Source organism: Mycteria americana, chromosome 1 (assembly GCF_035582795.1).
Source record: "Mycteria americana isolate JAX WOST 10 ecotype Jacksonville Zoo and Gardens chromosome 1, USCA_MyAme_1.0, whole genome shotgun sequence".
NCBI lineage: Eukaryota > Metazoa > Chordata > Aves > Ciconiiformes > Ciconiidae > Mycteria > Mycteria americana.
Genome location: NC_134365.1, coordinates 70,603,166 through 70,621,607, shown reverse-complemented (window position 1 = coordinate 70,621,607; position 18,442 = coordinate 70,603,166). Strand labels below are relative to the sequence as shown.

The window sequence follows — 18,442 nt, the reverse complement described above, 5'->3', positions numbered from 1 at the left end:
GCTCAGCTTGCCAGCATCTAACATGGTGCTAAAAAGGTAGAGTAAGTCTCAAGCTCTTACAGTCTATCCTGCCTAGGTATGGCTATCACAGCCCTCCAGCCATACCACGTGCCTCCCTGGAACATCACGCAGGCTTTCTGGCCAAATGCTTCCCCTGTACTGGAACCTAGGCGTCAGCATTGAAGAAACCAGTAAGTCAGCAGGGACAAGGACTAACTTTGCTATCTTTTAAGAGGCATTTAATATATAGAATCACATAAATATCAAAACTATATGAAAGAAAAAGTTTCTAGGTGCAACAGTTCCTAGATCCTTTCTCTAGGCTGAGTCCCTCCTGCACTTCTTTCATAAATAAATGTGAAGGCAGAGGTCACTGACTGAGTGCAGGATGTCTTTCTTGTGGAACACTTGTACATGTCCACACTGGCACAGAGGTGCTGAGCTCCATGGACAATGCACAGCTTCCAGAGACATTCTGATACTCCTGGATAAGGCTACTGAGGATGCTTTTTCATGTAAATCAAGAGATAGGCCGTTTCTCCCCTGTGGAAGCAAAGAAAAAGCAAAACAACATGTATGTTTGAAGATCTAGGTTGCAAGTAACCTCCCAGGTTTGCTCCTGCTCAGCTTTTTGAGATTTAGGTCAACTGAACTGGCCCTCTCCAGTGTTCCTGAGGCAGCATATAAAGCTGACCCCCTGGCAGCGCTACAGCTTATAGGAGGCATTATCTCTCTCCACGGCTCATTTTCCTATGATGCATCAAAACAAAAAGCATGGAGAAATCCTGAATGATGTATCTAACTTCAGTCAGGATATAGGGTCCAAGTGGCAATCATAAGTAACAAGACCACTCCTGCAGCCCCACTTGTGACTACTCAGTAATCCTTCAGGCCTCTGGTTTAGTCACATCAGAGGAACCAGAATACGGGGATGCTTCTTCTATGCTCCTGCATCCCCAGTGCATCCGAGGCAATATGCAGTTCAAACCATTTGTCTTCCCTCTCTTTGCTACCCTCATTCCAAACCCCAGAGCAGCATTAGGTAAAAACAGAGATGTGTTTGCTTACCAGTGGAGGTTGGAATGTCCATAGGTGCATTTAACATCATCCCATGATACCTAGAGAAGAAAAACACACAAGGGGACGCTGGTAAAACCTCGTAAGAGATGGACACATTGTGATACCAGCACAGCAGTTCTCATAAGAGTGGTATAAGTGGTACTTCCAGGAAATAAACACCTTTTAATAAATCGGTTTATTGCTTTTACCCTTCAAGGAAAAACAGTTCCTTTGCCTCTTCTGAACACGTACATTAAACAGATCTAGAATACATAAAGTAGGGTATACAGCGGACGGCTGCTTCTGCAAATTGCAAACCAGAACGTAAGGCCTTGTTTGGTGCAGAAGCCAGAGCCGCTTTGCCCTCAGCTCAGAGTATGCTGTAGCAGGGGAACAAGGTGCACAAAGCTCTGCAGCTTCAGTTTTATTTCCTGGTTCTCTTTAATCAGCAGTCAGACTGCATCAGATCTGGAGGAGTGTCCAGAAAGCTACAAAAGAAACGTGGATTTGTTTCCTCACCTGGCAAACCTCAGAATCATTGAAGCAATACCATTTACATTCTGTGAGACTTCGAATATAGGCACAGTAGTGTCCACAATTAGTTGATCCTGAGTGGGCAACAACGGCAAAAAGTTCATACTGCCAGGCAGCCTGTGAAGAGCCACGAAAAGTAACTTTCAGTGCAGCAATTCTCATTTGCCATTGGCCAAAAAGAAGTAGCACCCAGTACAGCAGAATGTGTGTTTCATAAGGAAAAAGGAGAAAGATTAGATTGGCCTTGAGTATCCTGCCTTTTTCACTCTTACCCTCAGAGCTTTGCCTGCCAGATATGGGCTGGCAGCCTCCCTGGAGATCACAGGAATGTGAAAAAGGCAGTAGGACAGCAAAGGGGTTACACTGCAGCCAGCACTGCACCAGCAAGGCTTTGCTGTTGCCACAGTTTCCCTTGTTATTTCTCTGTAAGGGGAAGAGACACACAGTGTGGCAGATCACGCTCAGCTGCTTGGCAAAGCTGTCATCTACCTGCTAACCTCAACTCTGTGGCAAACAACACTGCATGGGAAACTGCCAGGAATGGAGTTCCCCTGTCTTGGGCTAGTGACCTCTGCAAAGCTGTAGGTCTGCTGCTCACTGAGACCGTCTTGCCCTGGAGGCTGAACCACAGGACAGAAGTTGCCTCTAAGATACTGTTTACAATGTCTGGATTTGGTCATCCAAATGAACTGTGTTTTCATCTTTTCTTTAGTGTATTTAGAAATGGAACAAAAAGTTATGCTAAACACTCTCAGAAAAAAAGGGATTTTTTTAATTTTTTTTTTTTTTTTGGTAAAGCCTGTTTTTTGTCCTTATGGCAGAAAGCTCCAGTTATGGTGCCTTTGGTGATTTAATCTGAGCACAGAAAGTTGAATGATACCTGAACCAGTTAAAACCATGGGATGTGAGACAACACCAGGTACAGGTGAAGACTGAGACATACATTTTTAAGACAGCTGCTTTGAATTGAGGCAAGTACTTGTGTGATCTCTTAAGTTTTTATGAGACTTGAGAAGAGGGGAGAAGAAAATCTGCCCTTTTTAAACAGTGCATTAGGAGTATCTCACCTTTTCGTTGTCATCTGCTTGGCACTGATTTTCTGTCAAGACTGCATTGAAATCAAGGTCTTGTGGGAATGGCAGATAGTGACTAAGCTTGTGAATGTAGGCTGATTTTTCGAAGCAGAAGCGCTTTAGGTGTATGGTCAGAGTCTGTGGCAGATGGACTAGCTTCATGCTCTGGAAAGCAATAAATAATGTAATTGAAAACTAAGGAACAAACCCTAGGGAGGTGGGGTGAAAACAGCCATTGCCAACCAGTGAATGTAACATGGAGAGCACTCAGTGCTACAGTGAAGGATTGCCAATTCCACTGGACAGCAGATGCCAAACCTTTGTAGCTCATCTACACACGAGACACGTACCCATAACGGAGCTATGATAACCAAGTTTCTCAACTTCAGCGTGATCAGCACCCAGCCTTGGGTGTCTCATGGGCTGCTTAGTTTCTCATCTGCTTTCTTAACCCTAGGTTGGTAGCACTAGGTTGGTGAGGAGAGGCAAGTCAACTTCCTTGTGGCATGTGGCCACTAGAGCTCCGTGAGGACGCCAAGCTGACAGTTCATTCCTTCTAGCACTGCCTTTGTTGATATTACTGCTGCTGCCATGGCTACCACCAAGACATATGGATGCATTGTGGCCTTGGAGGTGGCCCACTGGTGAAAATGATGTGGAAATTCCCCTCCAAGCCTTGAGCTGAGGCAGTCTCCCTCACACACCTCTCTTCAATGCACTTGCCTCTTCATGAAACAGCTAATTCATTGGCTAGCAGAGACCAATGTAAAAAACAGAGAGCCCAGCGGAGATCAAGGAAGAAAGGAAATCACCGTACAGTAGCCTACTTTTATGTGTATGCACAGCTGCAGTAACATATTCTTGTCTACCCCTGGAGCTACGCAGCAGTGTAAAGCCCCACAGTGGAAACACAACATAAACCAACAGAAGCTTTTCTGCTGGTACAGAAACGCTACATCCCTCTGTGACTTACATTAAAACCCATGAAAGCATTCTTTTGTTGCTAGATCTACAACTACAGTAGGGAACTTCCTAACAGGAAAGATGCATGTGGTTTCTACCTAGCTGAAATTGCTGTACTGACAAGTCTCTGAGTTGTTGATCTCCTCTTAAACTGATATAGTTGAGTCCTTTCCCCACCCTTCCCAGTCCTAAAGGGAGTTCTGGGTATAAGAGACATATGAGGAAATAATTCTCTGATTACCTGCAAAAAAGGTGTTTTCCTTCCACACTGTTCACAGAAACACATGTTGTGATCAGTCAACTCTTCTGGATGAAAAAAGCATTGCAGACAGTCCTCCTAAGAAGACAGAGATTTCTTTCAACTGAATTCCTTCAAGCTGGATTTCTATTTCTACTTGTACAGGGTACATGCAAACAGCAGAGCTACAGAGGGCATATTTTATTCAAAGGACAAAAGATTGCCTGGCAGCCTAAAAAAAGGGTACCCCCTTTTTCCTAACTTCTGGTGCGATTACATTAGTTGGAGAAAAAAAAAAAAAAAAAAAGAGTACCACATTTTCCACAAAAAAAAAAGGTGTTGATGCATAAATGTCTTTTATACCTACTTCAAAGCCTTAGAGGTTTTGAAAGAGGTTCCCCTTTAGGCTGAAACAGTATAAAGTGGTCAGAGAATAAATAATGTCCAATGGTCCAATGTCACCTGAAAAATCCACTGTCTATTTGTGGCAGCACCTACATAGCCACCATCACTGCTGTATCTGGATATCAAACAGCAGCACTAATTTAACAGTAAAAGAACACTGCACTGGGCAAATGTAGCATGTCTGGCCAGGGATTACAAGTTATCTAGGGGTCTCACAGGTACACATCACTATGTAGTACGAGTCTCTAGTCTTGCAGAGTATTTAGTCAACACTCTTTTTAGAGAGGCAATTCAAGGACTTCATTTTCCATCCCCCAAATCAAACAATTTCTTTTTTTTTTTTTGAGAAATTTAGAACCCCTCAAAACAAAGAAGAAATGTGAATGAGAAAAGATCACCTCAAAGCCCCAAACACCCTGCAGAGATTCTTGCAGAGTTTCTAGATGAGTCCCAGAAGACACCAGTGCTGCAAGGAGAAGGCTCCCACAATGGACAGAGGGGAATCTTCTTCCTAAGGAAACAATGCTGCCACTGAACTTACCAGAGTCTTCAGCACATGAGAATTGGAATCCAACACTGGGAGTGGAAGGGTTAACATGCTGCTGTTCCTCTTTGTTTCAAAAGAGCATTTCTGACAGGCCAAGTGCTCCTGTACACAGATAGTGTACAAATAACTCAGCTTTTCAACCTGGAGGGGTAAAAAAAGGCCAAAACAAGGTTTATGAAGAACACAGCTGAGGTATTTCCCTCCACGGGTGGGAAAGCCCATGTGGACACATTACTTCACGTGATGTTACTCCTTTAAGGCTTGAACCCAGATCTGACATTGACTTATGCAGACAGGGCACTTCCCACCATTTAAAGGAGAACAACAACTTCCCCTCATCCCCTAGCAGAGGTGAAAGACACAGCCTATAACAAGATCAGACAGTTAAATGTCTGCTTTGATGCAGAATTTTATTGTTTTGTTTGGAACTGCAACAGGAGCCTGTCTTATGTATGCATAAAACTATGACAGTGGGTGAGGAAGCGTCACTCTTCCCTTACATAGCTCCCCTGGGAGGAACTGTCATACACATAACATACTAACAGTGACTAATTATAATGAAATGCACATGGCTAACTTCAAAGAATGGAGGAGCTGTGTCAAGACATGCCAATAAATGCTTAAAGAAATTTGGGGAAAAAAGAAATGCAAGGTAACTAAATTCAGTATTGCAAGAAGATCAATCTTTTTGTTATTAATCAACTCTCCCATTAGAACGGAGACCCTGGCATGCCCTAGAAGTAGGATGAACAAAAGTTAACTGTGTTTCAAAATGTTGAAGCCTATGAAATCAAGATTCCCTCTCCCATTTGAAAGATGAGAGGAAAAATTCAAGTAGGGGATAATTTTAAAAATTTCATTTAGGACAATTGTCAATGAACAGGATTCTTCTTCAAGAAGCAGAGGAAACCACACATGACAAGGGCCAAAGGACCTGGTGCTCATTTCAGTGACTGTCCTTACCAGCTCTGGCTTTTTCATCTGCCTCTTTATCAAGTTCCAGAGAGTCAGAAAGAGCTGGGCAGCATCATACTGCACAAACACTGGACAAACAGAAAACACAACCTCAATCAATATTACAAACAGCACCAAGCACAGATTTCCCACAGATGGCAAAGGGAGATTTATTGTCCTCCGTTAGATCCAGTCTCTTGTTCCCTTGCCTCTCCCTGTCAGGGACAGAGCCTAGACTGGAGACAAGCTCCAACATCTCAGTGTGACCTGAGCAAGCAGTGGGAAAAGATGGGAGGGCTTGTGTGCCCCATTGTACAACCCAGTGCAAAAGTCATGTCTTTGTCACCAGACGCAGGGCCAAGAGCATACCCAATACCTACCTGAGGATAGGGCTCAGATGTCTCATTGAGTTGAGGGTTGCATTTATTTGAGTCCTTCTTAGAACCAATACAGGGAAGATTCTGTTCTCTTTTTCACCTTCATTACTCCATAGACTTGTCTCCCCCATCCCCTCACTAAGGCTGTAACACTCCTGAGTGCTGAGATAAAAATGATAGGGAGACCTCTCCAAGAATGGTATAAACGCCTTGATCCCTACTCAGGGAAAAAGCACATAGTTTCAGCACAGGAAGCCAAGGATGATGTAGTAACATTATGATTTGGCTTTCCACTCTGGCTAAACCTAAGATGGTGGGATACAGCTCAATGCACAGCTTGCTTAGAATGGCTCAGCAGAGAATTGCTTCGAGATTGAACTTAGGGGGCAAAAAAAAAAAAAAAAAAATCCACGTCCTTGAATGCAAAGAACTGATGTTCTCAGCCCATGATGAACTCAAGATTTAGGAACTGGGCAAAAACTACACATAGTTTAGCAAAATCTGGTATTTCTGGACTACCTCTATGCTTGATCATAGGCGAAACAAATTTTGTGGAATAATCCAACACCCTGAGGTGGAAGTGCTTTCAACTTCCCTGCAAGTCTGTAAGTACTGACTTCAGCTGGGTTGTAGTAAGATTATAGATATCCCTGACTAAATGAAGCTCAGAAAATATACCTTTCCTCATGTCTAATAGCACATCTGCAATCCAGGTAAAGCACCACTTGCTGGGATATAGGACTTTATGAACTACACCTGAATTTTAAAGCAGAAGGACAAGGTGGGAAACTGTCAAGCTTTACAAACTCTCTTTGGGCATCTCTCTTTAATTGGAAGAGAGAAGGCAGACTGCAGAACCATTCAGTCTCAGGGGGAAAAATGATGCAAACAGAAATATTCAGGTTATCTCATGTTCCTCCTTAATATAGGTCTGGGCTGGCTACCATCTGTCCCTTTCAGTGCAGTCCTGTTTTGGCTTTTATATGATAAAGACCAGGGCATTTGGATATACCGTGGGTATTTGTAGACATAAACAGACCCTCAGCATCCCATTGTCACCAGTCATCTGTGCATTTAACAATCTCTCCCCTTTGCAACCCTGCCCAGGTGGGAGGTTAAGCCAGCAAATTCTTCTCTCTGCCCTTATAACAAGGAACAGGAAGGATATGGTTTCTATCCTTGGGGATCTAGGTGAACTCAGTATCTTTTCCAAATGATCCCTTCCTTCTAATAAGAAATAGCAGCTGTTTCGCTATTATCATGCCAGTATAGCATGACAAATCAAGCTATAAGCTGTCCTCTCTCTGCCCTGCACAGCCCTTTACCTCTGGCCAGTATCAGTAGCTGAGTCTTCTAGCAGTCTGATAGTCTTCCCACCCTTTGGACACCAGCAAGGATATCCGGCAGAGGCTTTTTTTCCCCCCTCTTCACAAGTAAGACACAGCATCTCACTCACAACCAGGAGACAGCTATAAAGAGCACTACGTCATCGTGTACCTAACTCCTCACATTTCTGAATCTCTGAATGAGATGTCAGAGTCTGCGCTGCTTTTTAGTGCTTGATAATTAACATCCGTGGTCTGCAGAGGTGGGCATGAGACTGCACTGCTTACAATTCACTTTGTATACTGAAAGACAGCAAGCGAGGTCCATGGGAGCAACAGCTTTCTGCTTGCCGCACTGCATCTCCTCCAACAGCAGGAGCATTTGGTATGGGACATTCCTCCTCTTCTGTGCAGCACATGGTGGCACTGTGATCCTATAAAGAGAATAAGCAACATGAATGGTAATCAAGCGGTACAATGGAGAAATATTAGACATGACACCTGAAGGAGCAGAGGTGGATAGCACAGATAGCAATTCAAGAGGAACCAGAATGGGTGTGTTTTTAGCCAAAGAAGGAAAAAGGGGAAGCAGACACCTGCACTCATTGCACAGTCTGACAGTTCTAAGTCTGCACACAGTCTGACAGTGCAGGCTGACTGTTCTAAAGCAAAAGGCCACAATTTTAAGTTGGCCTGTTCCTGAATAAGGGGCAAACCAAGCAGGACCTGAAGTGCTTTCTGGGCTCTAGAAGCAACATTAGTTACAGCCAGTTTCAGATCTGTTCTTGCCTCCCACCTATTCATGCCTTCATTCTCAACATACCTTCAACATGCCCTCATGGGCATGTATATCATAATGCTTGTATTTCAACTATATGCCAACTGGAAAGCTCTTTATCCTCCCTAAATTTATTGCAGTCCACAGGTTTTTCTAAATCTTTCTTCAAATAACAATGGTAACCTACTGTCTATGTTATTTAACTTTGCCCATTTATGACACTTCTTATCTCTGCATGTCTTCTTGTAACTTGTCTTCTTCCCCCTCTGCACACTGGTGAGTGTGTAAGAAATCTGGAGAAAGGAGGACTGAATAGGAATGATCCACTTAGATTAAAGCTGCAGTGAACTGAGTAAACTGAAAACAAATCAAACCAGTTATTACTGTTGTTGGTAGGGAGGTAGAAGCCCAAATCCTTCTCAAAAACAAGTAGAGAGCACAGTCAAGCAAAACTATGTATTCACTATCTGCAACAACACTTATTCTTCTCTATCAGGTGCTAGCCAGGACAACCAGGGGCCAGAGGCTATGGATCACAATATGTTTATGTTTACGTGCTTAAAGTTACAAAATTAATAGTCGATATGGTTATACATGACACATTCTTTAGTTATAACAGCCTATGAGCATACCTGGAATAAAATCATATCCTGTTATGGAAAAGAGAGATACAAGTCATAAAGACTCAGGACTGCAGCTTACCAGTGTGCAAACAGCACATGAATCAGAGATGACTAACAAGTCGGAAAACTGCAACTTCTACCTTTGCAGGCCCTGGTCTGTATACAACAGACACAACAAGGCAGAGACCTTGCTGAGTGAGCTGAAAGCACCTTGCTAGCACCTTGATGATCCAAGCCTTCAAATGTACATCCCATGTAAAAAAGGAATGGAGACAACAGAACAACAATGGAAGTATCTCAGGTAGTTTGAACAGGTGGTACCTTCGAAGTATCCCAGTGAAGTGTATATTCATGAGGAACACTTGGAGCAGAGAGTTCAGACAGCAGCTCTGTCCAACGTTGTACAGTCCAATAGCTCCTGTAGGCACAGAAAAAGAGGAAGTGACACCTGGAGATAGGTACAAGAAAAGAAAGTGAACATTATTTGAAAGTGGCAAACTCCTCTTGCACATATTCAGCCATTCAGTGTATAGGCCTGGCATCTTGGTCAGATCTGAGAAAGTGTTCAATCTATTGTTATGTTCCTCAAGCAGGTAACATTTATTTTTGTTTAGCAACTGACAGGAAAAACCCAAGTAAGCCTGGATTATGATACTCAGATGTCTCCCAGTTCCTCTATTTTCAGTCCCCTCATAACACATCTAAACATAAAATTAAAAAACCCCAGAAGTCAAAGGCTGCCTGTATGAGGATTTTTATTCAGCCTTTTACACAGCCAGGCCTAATAACAAAATTAAGAGCTACATGTGGGATCACATGCTAGCTGTCCACCACACAGGCTTTAAGTCTCCCCCTTAGCCTACCTCTGGTATTCTTTGTCTCAGTTTCAAAGAAAGGAACTAGCCTGAGAGAAGTGGAAAAAGCAAGTCATAGCTGTTCACACTGTACATAAAAAGACAGCATATTCTGTCCCCCAAAGGGGTACAAGTAATCATGGTCAGAAATTAGTTTTTCTTCTGAAGTCATCACCAAAGGGAGAGAGGACATGGAACGGAAACTCAGAACAAGTCTGAAATGCATACAGTTGGTGGTAAGGGTGGGCTATAGCTGGGATAGAACAGTATGTACACCTGAAATACTAACGACAGCTTTTGATAGGCCAATCTAGTGATGCAGCAGAATAACTAGGACCTAGTCCATGGTTTAGCAAATCCAGAAGCAATGCTGGCTGTGTTTGGAAAAAGACAGGACCAGCATCTAGACCTTTCAGCTGCAATGGCCAATTTGAAGACTTAAAAGGAGAAAAAGCTCTGAGATCCTCATATAATCCCTTCCCAAAAAAACAAAATGGTTACTTGGCAGGGCAAAATGACAATTGTCTGTATATTCCTCAGTGAAGAGGTAAAGACTAGGAGAAAACGAAGCCTAAGGACAGAATGGAACAGCAGGCACTAGAAACAGTAAATATGAGTGTGAAGAATAGACAAAACATTATTACCATTTTTTAAGTCTGCCACACCAAAGACTGATGTTAGCCTCTGGTCTTTGGCCTTTGCCTCTTTGGCTTCTTCTTTACTATTTTGTACTTCTGCTTCTGCCTTCATGTTCTCACTTAGTGTCAGCTCTAGTTTCTTACTTCTTTCTTGACGTCCACTTCTTTGTCCCATCAACAGTATTGTACAAAGACAGAAGGACTGCAGGAAGACACAGAAAGATCAGAAAGAGAGGGAGCACCCAGAAACACGGGATTTGTCTTTGATATTTTCATCATGAAAAATCTGGAACATCAATAAAATTAGTAAGATGACTGCAACAGCATTTGGTATATTTGAATTAACATGGGTATTGTAGGTGTGCAGGCTACTGGCAAGGTAACAGACATGGAGCTTGATGGCAATTGCTCATCCTGTCCTCCTTTTGTGACTAAATAAAAAAATGAACCTTCAGTTCCACAGGAACAGCTCCACCTAGCCAGGGAACTCCAGATATCCCTGTTCAAGAAGATCTGGTAAATAGTATGATTAAAATTGGCCAAATGGCAGATGTTGCAAAACTCCTCTGTTTGGTAAAAGTAATGCTTTATCACCCAAAGTATCTCAAGTATTCAAAAGGGCAAATTTCACCTCTAGCCTTTTTGAGCTGATAAGCTTTCATTTGTTTTCTGTACTGGGCTCTCTGCATTGTTAGTCACAGCTTTAGTCTACTGTGGCACTTTGAACTGTAATTTTTAAAGGCATTTAAGCACTTAAATATCAGTTTCTTTTTATGCTCCTTCAGGTGATCACAGGCAAAGTAACTGTTTAAGCAAAAGCACCATTATAATGCCTTGATTTTCAAGGGACTATTGAACAGACCATTATTCTGACAGTCTCTTATGAGACTTTACCAAACTAAAGCAAAGTAAAAATACACAAGCAAAACACTGTGACAAATGTTCAAATGCAATTACACAAAAATGAAACTTTTTAAAAGCCCACCTCCAAGATGGAGGCAGAATCAGGAAAAAAAGGATATGTTTAGGGAAGCATTCACGCGGCGGAGGGGGGAACCACCACAGAACAAATGCTCAGAAATTGTTATTTTACAAATATTAAACAGCACATAAACCTGAGGCCAGGTGCTGAATAAAGAAAAGGGAGATAAACAAAAAATCCTGGTTCTGACTTTCACAAAAATAAAATATTTGCTTTAAAAGCATGTTATTTTTCAGGTTAACTGTGCCTAATCATGTTAAATATCAACATTTCTGAAGAATTTATCAGGCAGGGAAACTAGAAATGGATTTTTTTTCCCCCAATTATTTTTAAGCTCAAGTATACTTTTTCCCAACTGTACTTTTGATTCTTTACTTTTGAAGACTGTTTTTGAACTCAAATTATCATATACTCAGATTCACTAAATACTGTTGAATTTGCTGAGGAGTTTTATTTGGAAAAAAAATAAACTCAGACATTCAAAGACAGATTGAAGAATATTGCTTTTTATATCCAAACCCAGTGATCAGAATGGCTATGCAGGAAAAGAGAAATTTTATTCGATTTCTTCCTTGTCAAAATGGAGTTTGAACTCACACTGCCTCTTTCCCTGGAAATTATTTAATGAGGAATTCAGGTTTCTGAAAGCCCAGGTGGAGCGGAAGCCCATCTTTGCTTGTACAGCCAGAGCCAGTGGGATTAGTTGGTATTACATCAGCCAGAAGGTAAGTAATGCTCACAGCCAGTGGGCATGCCGAAGGAGACAGAAAGGAGGGGGATAGGCAGAGCAGAGGTAGCTAAACAGCAGCTAGGATGTACCGGGGATGAGGTGAACTTGCAAGACACAGCTTTTGGCAGGAGAGGTAGGATTAAGGGTGGGATGAAAGAGCAAGCTCAGGGCTAAAAGGCTTTGGGTGACTTGAGAAATGGGCAGAAAGATATTAGGGCAGGAAGGTGCAGGGGGATACAGAGATGGGAGGATTCGGGTCTCTGGTTCAATGAAACTCTCCCCCAGGCACCCAGGCACTAATAGCAGGAACCCCGGTGTGGGAGCAGGGACACAAACACAACTTCCCAACCCTTGCACGGAACTGCCTCATTTTGGCTATCAGAAATACAGCATTCCTAAGATTTGCACTTGACCTTCCTTTCCCTGCATAAATGTATTTAAAAAACTGGTGAGTGACCATAGGAATTGAGGAGCAGGCTCCCCTCTTGCCCCCGATTTCTTCTCTCTCACTGGAGTAGCAGGGTCGCTTCTCGGTTTCCTTTGCAGGTCAGGGGTAGGACTCAGTACTGCTCCCTCAACACACATGGCTTGGCCAAACCAAGTGACCATGCTAGCACTAGGCAGAGAAAACGTAGCAGCAATACCCTCCTTGTACCCTCCACCCCGTAATCTGCTAGCCCTCTCACTTGCCCTCCCTCAGCCAGTCCTGTGTCCTGCTCCACAGCCTATCTGCCCTCCCAAAACACTGGCCTCTCATGACAAACCCCCATGGTCCCTTCATACCCCAGTACCACAGCCCCCAAAGCCCCCCTCTGCCTGAGGAGGGCCACCGCCTCTGCCCTTTGTCGCCTCTTCCCTGCCGTCACCGCTGCTTTCCCCTCATGGGTATCTTGGGGAGCAGGTGGCCGGGGGGATGGTGCTGGGGCAGGAGGTGGGCTGCGAGGCAGCAGCCCTGGGGAAGAGATGGCCGCCCCGAGACGCTCCTCGAAGGGCTGCGGCAGGGACTCAAGCCCTTCACCTCCACACTTCTCCTGACCGCGACTGCAACGAGACTTCCCACTTTGCTGTCAAACTACGCGTTTGTTCGGCTCCCTTTTTTCCCTCTCCTATTTTTTTTTTTTCTCCTGGCACACTGTGGCTCTGGCTCATCCTATCTGACAAACCAGCAAAGAGGTTTCTTACCAATTCCCGCAGGACCAGGAGCGCTTCGAGCCTCGGCAGGCACTCACGTTCACACCGCATCTGCTGACGGGCCCTGGGGGGCTCGGACACCACGTCTCCCCGCACCGGAGCTCACCTGAGGCGCAGAGGAGCACCTCAGTCTAGCGGGCCGGCCCAGCCGCTGTGACCCGGCAGGGCCGGGAGAAGCGGGGAAGCGGCTGCAGCGGCGGCGCTGCCGGGCGGAGTGGGGCTGCCTCACCAATTTTCTCGCCGGCCGCGTCAGAGAGCAGCAGCGCCCACTCCGCTGCTTAGTTTTCATTTCCCGCTCCGCAGAGCGCAGGGACAGAAAGTGAAACTCGGCTCAGCCGTGGCCCGCCGCCAGGGGCGGCCGCCCCGCCTCACGCCTCCCCCGTCCGCCGCTGCGAGATGGCGGCGCCTCACGGCAGCGCGGCCGGCGGGGTGGAAGAAAGGCGGCCGAGCTGCCCTAGCCCCCTTTGCTCAGGGGCTGCCCCTTCGTCTCTGGGGCCACAGGCACCGGATGAACTGCGCTGACACCGGGGTGGGACAGCCATCCACTAGGGGAAGGCAGCGGTCCCCTCTGCCACCTCCCTGTCCCGCTCTGACACCTTGGCCTGGTTCAGTCTGGTTTCTTCTGGGTAGAGGCAAGAGTGAGCTTTAAAGGGAAGGGTCAGAAATTGAACTCAGCAGAAAAACCCCCTCTTCTTCACTGGAGGCAGTACCTCAGGTGGTTTGTTCTGGACTTTGCGTGGTCACCAGTGTCCTCTCAAAAGCAGGCATGTCTTTGGCCTGGCGCTTGTTGGGTTTGGCCACAAAAGCAACAGAAAAGTGAAACTCTTGTCAAGGCCTCCAGTAGCCTACCTAGAAGCGAGAAATAGCTCATTTAAAATAACCCCAAATAAATAACTTGCTTAGAAACTTAACCCACGTGGCAAACTGAAGGGCTTGGCAGTTTCCCGTCTGATGGTGGGTCGCAGTGTGCAGCGGGATATTCACGAATGGCAGCACAACACTAAACAAATACTCCAGCGCCAACCCGAGCCGTGAGGTTTCAGGCCTCAACGAGTCACCTATGTCCGGATGAGCAGAAGCGCGTGGGTGGCCACTTCTCCATTGTGTACGTTGGGTTTCCAGGCTTTCGTCTTCGTCTTGTTCCTGAGCGTCTGCAGGAGGAACGGAGGGGGACAGCACCCTGTAAGGGAGCTTTGCTTGTCAGAGGCCGGCCTCTGGCCCAGCTTTGCTCCACTTGAGGAGGTGGGAGAGTTTAAAGGTGAGTGATGCTGTCCCAGAGAGCTCTGGTGACTGGGGAAATGGTGCGGGTGACATAGGGAGTCCTGCTATGTGTGTGAAATACATTGAGTCTCTGGGACCCCAGAAGTGAGGGTCCCTGTGTGATTTAGCAGGCACACCTGCCTACCCTTTATGGAAGAACTCCAGCTGGGTCAGAGGCAAGGGGCAAGGTGTTGCCCACTTCCACAGGCTGTGCGGAGCTCCTGATGGCTTCTGTCTCCCTTTCTTTGCTCCCTAGAATCTCACTGGTGTCTTTGGGGCACCCCTTTGCCCCTCAGAAAAGCCCTTTCTGTGAGCTGCTAACAAACTGAATTCACATGTGCTATGCAAAAGCCTTCAGCTGTTGTTTCCCTAAATTACTAAATTCAAGGAATGTTACAGAAAAAACAGGTGTGGGGAGGAAAACCACGGCTTAACATAGCCCTGACTTGCCAGCTCCTTCCTGTATTATTGTGCTGTTTTTGGCTGGGATAGAGTTATTTTTCTTCAGAGAAGCTAGTATGGGGCTATGTTTTGGATTTGTGCTGAAGACAGTGTTGATAATACAGAGATGTTTTAGTTACTGCTGAGCAGTGCTTACACAGAGTCAAGGCTTTTTCTGTTTCTCACCCCACCCCACCAGCGAGTAGGCTGGGGGTGCACAAGAAGCTGGGAGGGGACACAGCTGGGACAGCTGACCCCAACTGACCAAAGGGATATTCCATACCAAGTGGCATCATGCTCAGCATATAAAGCTGGGGGAAAGAAGAAGGAAGGTGTGGACATTTGGAGTGATGGTGCTTGTCTTCCCAAGTAACCATTATGCATGATGGAGCCCTGCTTTCCTGGAGATGGCTGAACACCTGCCTACCCATGGGAAGCAGTGAATGAATTCCTTGTTTTGCTTTGCTTGCATGCATAGCTTTTGCTTCACCTATTAGACTGTCTTTATCTTAACCCATGAGTTTTCTCACTTCTACCCTTCTGATTCTTTCCCCCATCCCACCAGGGGGGAGTGAGTGAGTGGCTGTGTGGTGCTTAGTTGCTGGCTGGGGTTAAACCATGACAATTTTACAGACATTTAGTGGTTATAGAGGGCATTTAGGAGTTGAATGTGGGAGTCCTTTATAATATTCCTGCAGCAAAGATGCTCTACAAGGCATTAAGTGATGTAAGTGTTCTTATTATTAACATACTGTTTGCTCCTGTTACACCTTGAACTAAAGAGCCAGCCCTTTGGGAGAGTGGCTAGAAGACTTCATGTCTTTGGAGGAGGATGAATGCAGCCCTGCTGATGATAAGGAATGTTCACTGCCTTGCCTTTATCATGTAACAGAGATAATTTTGGGTGCACCTTCTGGGGCAAGGGTTATGCTAACATGGATTTATTGTGGAGAGAGGCTAAACTGTCGGCAGTTCTTTTGTTAGCACAGGTGAGGACAGCATGCACTCCCAGCCCTGTGTCAGGTACCTCTGTGCAGCCCCCGCCCTGCTTCACTGAACGATGGGAAAGAGACAGCGCATAGGAGGCTTTCAGAGGGGTCATCTGGAGCCCATCAGAGCTGTCAGTGTTGCAGTCCCCACAGAAGAGGTCCCAGTTGCATATCCTCTGGGCAGGTTATGGAGAACCTGCTCATACAGCCTGGCTCTGTTGGAGGCAGCACAGCTGCCTGGCAGTCAGAGCTCTTCAGCCAAGGCAGCAGTGGCTGTGAAAAGCTTCCTGAATTGTCATGTGGACGGGTATGGATATCTATAGAGGCTTGTGAGCAGAAGGGTACAAATGACTCAGCATCTTTTGCTGTGACTCTGGCAGAGCCTCTTGGCAATAGTTTAAATTTAGTGATGTTCCCTTTCTATTGCTAGCTTGTGTGGCATCTGCCTGATAGAAGGGAGGAAGAGAGATAGAAGAACTGCTAAGCCATAAGTTGCCTAGAGACAGTTAAACCACCTGAGCAAATTGCAAACTGACACTGGAGATTAAACATGAACTAGGTCTGACAGGTCTGTGGAAGCTAGTGAAGCAGTGTGCAGCTGAAGTGGCTTTTGGTAATGATCCCTGTGAGAGCCTGGATGCTCAATTAAGAGGAGCATATGTCCTGTTTAAGAATATTTTAAGTTTTGCCTGTGGAAGTCAGTTGTGACATCCTACTTCCAAAACAGGTAACAGGCAGAAGTCTGAGCCCAGGAAGTGTAGTCAAATGAAGAGATGGCTAAAACGGAAAGATTCAGTGTTCGTGTCTCCAAATATACTGCCTGCTGAGTGCCTGCTGAGCGTTGTGGTCTAGTGTCACTTTGACAAAAGCTGCTAGCTCATGATAACTGCCACAGCGCTTCTAAAGTAGTCTCCAAACCATTCCAAAGAGTGCATTGACTACTGCAGGGAGCAGGGATCTTGATTCCTAAGTGTCCTTGCAAATAAAATAAACCTAAGCATTCTTGATGATCAGGATGAGATTTTAAAAGCTTTCAGGAAGTTAGGAACTCCACACCCAGTGTTTTAGAATGCATAAAGTACTCCACACTGGAGCAATAACTTCCACTACTTCATTGCATCGCTTTCAGTAGTTTTTTAAAGAACAGCGCAAGCAATTAATCTGCCATTTTAATCATATTTTTTGTCTTTAACTTGCCCCCTATTTCTCCTCTCTCACTGGAAGAGCAGGGTCACTTCTCGGTTTGAACACGTATGTGTATTTCATGTGTGAAATTTCCTGTTTCTGGTTTTTGTCCCAATTCAGGACAGAACTGTGAAGGAAGCCATGTAAGAGTCTAAATTCCACTAGGTTGCGTAATACTTATTCATGTTGCTTCAATTTAGGCACATAATCAAGTATATCCTGAATAGGATGTTTTCTTAAACAGAGACATTTCTGGTACTCCATAACATCATAGTTCAGTAATTTACTGATCTGGATAATTAAATGCATACGATGCATACAGAGTATACAAGTTCAATGTGATGTTGTACTGTGAAATGTAACTGCCAACAGGAATAGAAATCTCTACATGAAGAAGATCACAGAATCACAGAATGGTTGAGGTTGGAAGGGACCTCTGGAGGTCAGCTGGTCCAACTCCCCTGCTTAGGCAGGGCCACCTAGACCCAGCTGCCCAGGACTATGTCCAGATGGTTTTTTAATATCTCCAAGGAGGGAGACTCCACCACCTCCCTGAGCAACTTGTGCCAGTGCTCAGTCACCCTCACAGTAGAAAAGCATTTCCTGATGTTCAGACAGACCGTCGTCTGTTTCGTTTTGTGTCCATTGCCTCTTGTCCTGTCACTGGGCACCACTGAAAAGAGCCTGGCTCCATCTTCTTTACACCTTCCTTTCAGGTATTTATATATATTTATAAGATCCCCCGAGCCTTCTCTTCTCCAGGCTGAACAGTCCCAGCTCTCTCAGCCTTTCCTCATGGGAGAGATGCTGCAGTCCCTTATTAATATTTGTGGCCCTTTGCTGGACTCTTTCCAGTATGTCCACGGCTCTCTTGTACTGAGGAGTCCAGAACTGGACATAGTACTCCAGGTGTGGCATCACCAGTGCTGAGCAGAGGGGAAGGATCACCTCCTTCAACCTCCCTAAGCACAGCATAGCTAGCCAGTTGAGGGAGGTGATTGTTCCACTCTACACTGCGCTGGTGCGGCCCCACCTTGAGTACTGTGTGCAGTTTTGGGTATCTCAATATAAGAAGGACATCAAACTATTAGAGTGTGTCCAGAGGAGGGTGACCAAGATCGTGAAAGGTCTCAAGGGCAAGACTTAGGAGGAGTGGCTGAAGTCACTTTGTTTGCTCAGCTTGGAGAAGAGAAGGCTGAGGGGTGACCTCATCACAGTCTACAGCTTCCTCAAGGGGGGCAGTGGAGGGGGAGGTGCTGATCTCCTCTCTCTGGTGACCAGTGATAGGACATGAGG

At 45.3% G+C, this 18,442-nt stretch overlaps 1 protein-coding gene across 1 annotated transcript; it reads right to left on the bottom strand.

The window, feature by feature from the left end:
- Positions 1 to 337: 337 nt before the first annotated feature.
- USP18 (ubiquitin specific peptidase 18) lies at positions 338 to 13,603 on the bottom strand. The gene is made up of 11 exons (XM_075505295.1): positions 13,263 to 13,603; positions 10,375 to 10,570; positions 9,198 to 9,294; positions 7,764 to 7,909; positions 5,783 to 5,862; positions 4,814 to 4,960; positions 3,871 to 3,966; positions 2,661 to 2,831; positions 1,579 to 1,710; positions 1,069 to 1,118; positions 338 to 543 (listed from the first exon to the last, which is right to left on the bottom strand). The coding sequence occupies exons 1-11, from the start codon at positions 13,320 to 13,322 to the stop codon at positions 495 to 497; spliced, it is 1,224 nt and encodes a 407-aa protein (XP_075361410.1). The 5' UTR covers positions 13,323 to 13,603; the 3' UTR covers positions 338 to 494.
- Between the last annotated feature and the right edge of the window lie 4,839 nt (positions 13,604 to 18,442).

What these genes read in the sequence shown, in the direction of transcription:
- USP18 (XM_075505295.1), bottom strand. Translation starts at nt 13,322, where the DNA reads ATGCGGTGTGAACGTGAGTGCCTGCCGAGGCTCGAAGCGCTCCTGGTC. An exon ending in CTCATGTGCTGAAGACTCTG is followed by an intron (nt 3,967 to 4,813) that starts GTAAGTTCAGTG and finishes CTGTCTTCTTAG; the next exon opens with GAGGACTGTCTGCAATGCTT. An exon ending in AAGCAGATGACAACGAAAAG is followed by an intron (nt 1,711 to 2,660) that starts GTGAGATACTCC and finishes GGCTCTTCACAG; the next exon opens with GCTGCCTGGCAGTATGAACT.